This window comes from Gadus morhua, chromosome 21 (assembly GCF_902167405.1).
Source record: "Gadus morhua chromosome 21, gadMor3.0, whole genome shotgun sequence".
NCBI lineage: Eukaryota > Metazoa > Chordata > Actinopteri > Gadiformes > Gadidae > Gadus > Gadus morhua.
In genome coordinates, this window is record NC_044068.1 from 9,169,299 (window position 1) to 9,175,678 (window position 6,380).

At 42.7% G+C, this 6,380-nt stretch overlaps 1 protein-coding gene across 1 annotated transcript; it reads right to left on the minus strand.

Annotated features, from left to right (window-relative positions):
• Positions 1-72: 72 nt before the first annotated feature.
• tmem244 (transmembrane protein 244) lies at positions 73-5,308 on the minus strand. Its single transcript, XM_030346105.1, has 6 exons — positions 5,135-5,308; positions 3,605-3,690; positions 3,253-3,329; positions 2,584-2,709; positions 1,860-1,907; positions 73-766 (listed from the first exon to the last, which is right to left on the minus strand). Exons 1-6 carry the CDS (start codon positions 5,222-5,224, stop codon positions 669-671), a joined length of 525 nt encoding a protein of 174 aa, XP_030201965.1. The 5' UTR covers positions 5,225-5,308; the 3' UTR covers positions 73-668.
• Positions 5,309-6,380: the final 1,072 nt, after the last annotated feature.

Here is a 6,380-nt window from a genome sequence, read left to right on the forward strand (position 1 = left end):
CACACACACACGCACGTACGCACGCGCGCGCGCGCACGTGAAGGGCATGTTCTCCAATGATCACAAAATCAATATTGCTCGAAGTATTTAATCTGCAACATTTTTTGTACTGATATAATATAACCTTTACAGTAAACAATAACACAAACCATCCAAGTTTAACATACATGATAATGTATTCCTAATTTTGCCAAATACAGAAAATTGATGTAGATAAACTCAATACTGTTGTGGATTGGAAAATAAATTCATTTTGTATTATATTGTTTTTGCATTCATTGCCTAGACTATTAATCAGACAGAATAGGAATTAAGATATTAAGCAATAGTTTATGAAGTTTTTGTGAAAGGTATTGTGCAATGTTTGAGCTGTCAATTGAGAACTAGTCAGTAATATTTGAATACAAAATATACAAAATAATATTTTAAGCTGTACAGTTTGGTTGAACAACTCTCTTTGATCTGTATCTACATAATATGTACATAACAGTAAGACATGACTCGTGAGACTAAACCTTGTTTACAAAACGTACAGTTCTTGACTTTACCTGCAAAGTCTTACTCGGTTGGTTAGCAGACAATTCTGAATTAATGTCAACCAATTCCTGCAGTGAATGAGATATTAATTAAAAACTTATTTTTTATTGTCCATGAATATCTTTCACAGATTAAAAGTTTAGCAGCTCTTCTGGATGAACAAAGTTACTTCTGAAGAGTCGGTATGCTAGGAGCTGTCCCCCAAATATCATCATCACCAAGCCTGAACCTGAGAAACGATGACAGATAGTGAGTGACGAGAGAGGCAGACAAAGGCAGAGACAAAGAGAAGAGACAGAGGCAGAGACAAGGAGAGAGACAGAGGCAGAGACAAGGATAGAGACAGAGGCAGAGACAATGAGAGAGACAGAGGCAGAGACAAGGAGAGAGACAAAGAAAGAGACCAACAGAAAGAAAGAAGCAGAGTCATAGAGAAAGACAGAGAGAGAGCTAGAGAGAGAGACGGAGACATAGAGAGAGACGGAGACATAGAGAGAGACAGAGGCAGGGACAAAGAGAGAGACAGGGAGAGGGACAGAGATATAGAGAGAGACAGAGGCAGGGACAAAGAGAGAGACAGGGAGAGAGACAGAGATATAGAGAGAGACAGAGGCAGGGACAAAGAGAGAGACAGGGAGAGAGACAGAGATATAGAGAGAGACAGAGGCAGGGACAAAGAGAGAGACAGGGAGAGAGACAGAGATATAGAGAGAGACAGAGGCAGGGACAAAGAGAGAGACAGGGAGAGAGACAGAGATATAGAGAGAGACAGAGGCAGGGACAAAGAGAGAGACAGGGAGAGAGACAGAGATATAGAGAGAGACAGATAAAGAGACCAATAGAGAGACAGAGAGAGATAGAGAGAGACAGAGAGAGAGATAGAGAGAGACAGAAAGAGAGATAGAGAAAGAGACGGAGGTATAGAGAAAGACAGAGACATAGAGAGAGACCGAGGCAGAGAGAGACAAAGAAAGAGACCAGGAGAGAGCCAGAGGGGGAGATGGAGACAAAGTGACAAAGTGAGTGGAGAAAACATAAAAATAGACATACACCCAGACACCCAGAAGTTGACAGCAAGTTAAAATAGGGTTTGTGAGCCAGTGGCTGTTCCCCAGGTTACTATCTCAGGATAGATATGGCGGGTGGACATTGTGATTGAGTTATATATATGCACAATGTCAGATCAGGGGGTACAATTTGTCAGAGGAAATGAATAGTGCATATGAGATGGAAGAATCCGGCCAGGGAGTCAGAGGGATGGATAGATTGACAGATATGGAGACATGTAATCAAACTATCTATAAACCAAAACTGAATCTCACCTAGGGCGATCCACCAGTGTTCGGCAGAAGAAGGGAAGTCTGACATCACTGTGGAAATGAACAAACAAAGCTGAAAGTGGATGCAGGACACACATTCTGAAAACACAATTTGCATGATTTCATGTGAAAAAGGGGACATGGCCTTCAAAGGTAAAAAAGCATAGTGACAACTCGTGTTATAGTTCTCTAAAAATGAGTGACTCTCACTATCACAATCAAAATGTAAGGATCAATGCCTCCATGTGATAATCAATCACAAGATTCTCAGTGTAATATGTTGTCCTACACCTGCATTTGAATGAATTAAAACTGAATTAAAATATCATGTTTTGATGAGCACAAAGGCATGAGAATCTGTAAATGTGAGAATTACGTGCATCCTGTGTGCATGTGTGTGCGCATTTGTGTGTGTGTGTGTGTGTGTGTGTGTGTGTGTGTGTGTGTGTGTGTGTGTGTGTGTGTGTGTGTGTGTGTGTGTGTGTGTGTGTGTGTGTGTGTGTGTGTGTGTGTGTCTGTGTTCAGGTCAGCCAAATTCCGGTCAGCATTCCAATCATTCGTTTTGGTGATTGATCCACTTTTTGCGAAGAACTTACGCCTGTGTGTTCAGAACCCAAACTGGTTCTTGGGTAAGGCACTGTTTGTCATGAGGTGGGATCTACAGTGGTGAAGACAGCCCAGTCAAGCTTATAAGATACCCACAATGCATCCTGCTTCGGTGACTCACCTGCTACGGTCATAGCGATGTGCACTAGTGTGACCGTTATGGCGTAGTCCCATACCCACTCCTCTACAATCCAGGCAAACACCAGACCGGCCAGGATATAGGTGACCTCCATGGAAATAACACTGACTGGGGAGGGAGAAAGGCAGGGAGAGAGAGAGAGAGAGAGAGAGAGAGAGAGAGAGAGAGAGAGAGAGAGAGAGAGAGAGAGAGAGAGAGAGAGGGTGTTTAGAATTCATGCTTTGTCCATGTAGTTATTGCGTCAATAAGTGGTACATTCATGATGCCATTGTTTGGTTCCATTCGTACATTTGAAGAAAAAAGAAAAGTTGATTACCAGTCACTAAGTTACTGGTTAATGGATAATATTGGCTACATTTAAGTCTACAAAGAAGATAATAGTTGGACGGACACCCAAGGTTAATCAATTATCATCTTGTATAATTATCATATATTATAATAACAAGGCAGTTGTCATATAAGGCAAATCATTTGAGGCTGCATCAAGTCTGTGTTGAGAACAAAATAAAAAATACATTTGATTCTACTTTACATCTCTTGAACATATTTATACAGCTGGTGGCAATGGCAGAAAACTTGGATTGACAAAAAAGATGCGTAAAATAGGCTTAAACAGCCAAGGGAGGAGCAGCAGCTGACGGGATATCTCACCCAGGTATTTGGGGTTCTGCCATGATGGTTGTGTTGTGTAATCAAACGGAGCCAACAAGCTGTCGATCTCATGAACCCTGGATCAATGGACGGCACGCACAAGACAAGAGACACAAAGGGACAAGGGTACAGTACACCAATATGTATATTTATACATGCATCATACATACACCATTTGGATTTTTATTTTTTATATATATTTGTATTTGTATGTGTGTGTGTGTGTGTGTGTGTGTGTGTGTGTGCATGTGTGTCTGTGTGTGTGTGTGTGTGTGTGTGTGTGTGTGCGTGCGTGCGTGCGTGCGTGCGTGCGTGCGTACGTGCGTGCGTGTGTGTGTGTGTGTGTGTGTACCTGAGCAGGCCAATGCAGAGACTGACAGCGATGTAGTAGAGGGAGTAGAATGACACCATGCACATGAGAAGGTTCTGGAGAACAACCTGGAGGGGAGAGGAGAGGAGACGGGAAGAGAGGAGAGGAGAGGAGAGAAGAGGAAAGGACAGAAGAGGAGAGGAGAGGAGGGGAGGGGAGAGGAGGCGGGAGGAGAGGAGAGGAGAGGGGGGGAGAGGAGGGGAGAGGAAAGGACAGAAGAGGAAAGGAGAGAAGAGGAGAGGAGTGGAGAGGAGTGGAGAGGAGGGAAGAGGAGAGGAGAGGGGGGGAGAGGAGAGGAGGGGAGAGGAGAGTAGGGGGAGGAGAGGAGAGTAGGGGGGAGGAGAGGAGAGGAGAGGAGAGTAGAGGAGAGGAGAGGAGAGGAGAGGAAAGGAGAGAATTATCCAGAATAGTGCGTAAAATAACAACCTTACATGTTAGGTAGAAAGGAGGAGAGTAGATTGAGCACAGGCAATGTTGTTTGTATTTTACTTTGAGCATTTCACAATAACAAGAGTGTGTTTAGTTCAAGGCTCGATGAAGCTTGCCATAACAGCATGAAACAAGCGCTTTTTCAACTGAAATATGTATGAATGCTGAAAACACTAAAAGCATGATTTTTGGGTGAATGGATTCATAAGTTTAGGTCATTCCACTTTCCTTCAAATTAATTACTTCTTCCATTATTTAACAAGACATGTCTTTGATCAATGTTGGTGTCCTAATCCTAATCTGGCATTACAACAAAAGACAACTGTGTTCAAATTCCACACAACCTCGGGGAGGAAATAAAATGTATTATATAAGTGATGAAACTGAACTCTTTTGAAAGGTGAAAGCACACAGCACAGCAGATGCTATGTGATGCAAACAAATGTGTTTTGTCTGTATGCTATTTTATTATGTAAACCAGGTGGTCTGAGGCGGTTTTTCTCTGCACATAAGCAGTGTGTGTGTCTGTGTCTCTATGAAAGCTAGAAAGTAGCTGAGCTTATTTTAAGTCGTTCCGAGGCAGCTCAACAGACCCAGTATGCTTGCTTGCTGAAATAAATGTAAGCTAGCCAGACATGACACACAGCATGGATTCCATGGATTCCAACTTTTGGAGGCATGGTGATGTTCTGTCATGATAAGTGACTGAAATACTTTTTATTTTGTCTATGTCCCAGCCCTTCATTACACTTGAACTATTTCCAAAACACATGACATCCAATTAAAAAAAACAAATGGCCTCTTCTTTAGTTTATTGTAAACAAAAACACAGACACAGACACACACACACACACACACACACACACACACACACACACACACACACACACACACACACACACACACACACACACACACACACACACACACACACACACACACACACACACAAATGGTATAGAGGCATGCCTATAACTAAAGATCCACCTGGTCGTCTCAGCGCCCTGAGCCTTGATGAACTACACAATGATCACTACCGAATTGAATCCAGGCGACTGTTTCTAAAGCCTGTCACATCCTTACCCAAGTGTCGCCAGGGGTCGTTTTGAGGGATAAGGGTCCATGGCGTTTCAGTGTGATTCCAAAGCAACGACAACAATAATCCAACAACATGAATGGCTGCTCGTCTACATTGGAGGGTATGCATGTGTGTGTTTGGGTGTGTGTATGTGTGTGGGTCTGTGTGTGTGTGTGTGTGTGTGTGTGTGTGTGTGTGTGTGTGTGTGTGTGTGTGTGTGTGTGTGTGTGTGTGTGTGTGTGTGTGTGTGTGTGTGTGTGTGTGTGTGTGTGTGTGTAAAATGGGATTGTGTGTTGGTCTACAGATTAGAAGTAATAGGATTAGCACTAAAAAGGGTAATCCGGGAGGAGGATAAAGTTGCAGGTGAACTGTGTCGGGGGAGCCGCACACATACAACGGACACAGACCTCCTCTACACACACACTCACACACACACACACACACACACACACACACACACACACACACACACACACACACACACACACACGCACACGCACACAGACACACACGCAAACACACATGCATCACAAACGCACACGCACACGCACACACGCATACACACACACACACATAAACAAACACAAATGTACATATTGTAGGATAATCGGCGGGGAGTATGAAATGCATAGACAGGGGAATGAAGAAAGAATTTTATATTCCACCATTTGTTTTATTTTTTCTTCGCGCTAAATTTAAAAAACTCAATAAAAAATCTAAGCAAGTGATTTGACATATCCTAAACTAAACGCCAGATGGCAGCATATGGCTACAGAGTTGGAGCTATTAAAGCGCAAATCGATCTAACGGAAAAACATGCATTTTACGATAAAATCAAACATAGACTGTACCTATATTTTGTTCTTGTTGTCGATCTTGTTCGTCGGTATACTTATAAAGGACATTAACATTTAAATTGAAGAGCAGAACTGAATACATTGCGAGTGGGGTTTAGAATAAATTCTCTCCGGTTCTACTGAGAGAAGAGACAACACGCCTCTGTCCAGAAATAGCTAATCCATCGATTCAGCATCACATCCTGCGTTTGTGTACATATGTAATTCCATGCAATATCTATGACACTGTCTAAGATTATAAGTGTGCAGTCGAGTCTTCTGCAGAAACCTGTATAACTGTTACTATGGTGACCGCATGATGAGGAGGTGGTTGATGGACGCATGTGGAGTGGGAAAGGCGTCATCGTCATTCAACCTCTGTGTGCGTATGTTCATCATAGTAAGAATGGCAGTG

Excerpts from the sequence above, each read along its gene's own strand:
- tmem244 (XM_030346105.1), bottom strand. The coding sequence starts at position 5,224 with ATGTTGTTGGATTATTGTTGTCGTTGCTTTGGAATCACACTGAAACGC. Across the intron at positions 1,908-2,583 it reads CATCGCTATGACCGTAGCAG|TGATGTCAGACTTCCCTTCT; the intron begins GTGAGTCACCGA and ends TCATTTCCACAG. Across the intron at positions 767-1,859 it reads ACACTGGTGGATCGCCCTAG|GTTCAGGCTTGGTGATGATG; the intron begins GTGAGATTCAGT and ends ATCGTTTCTCAG.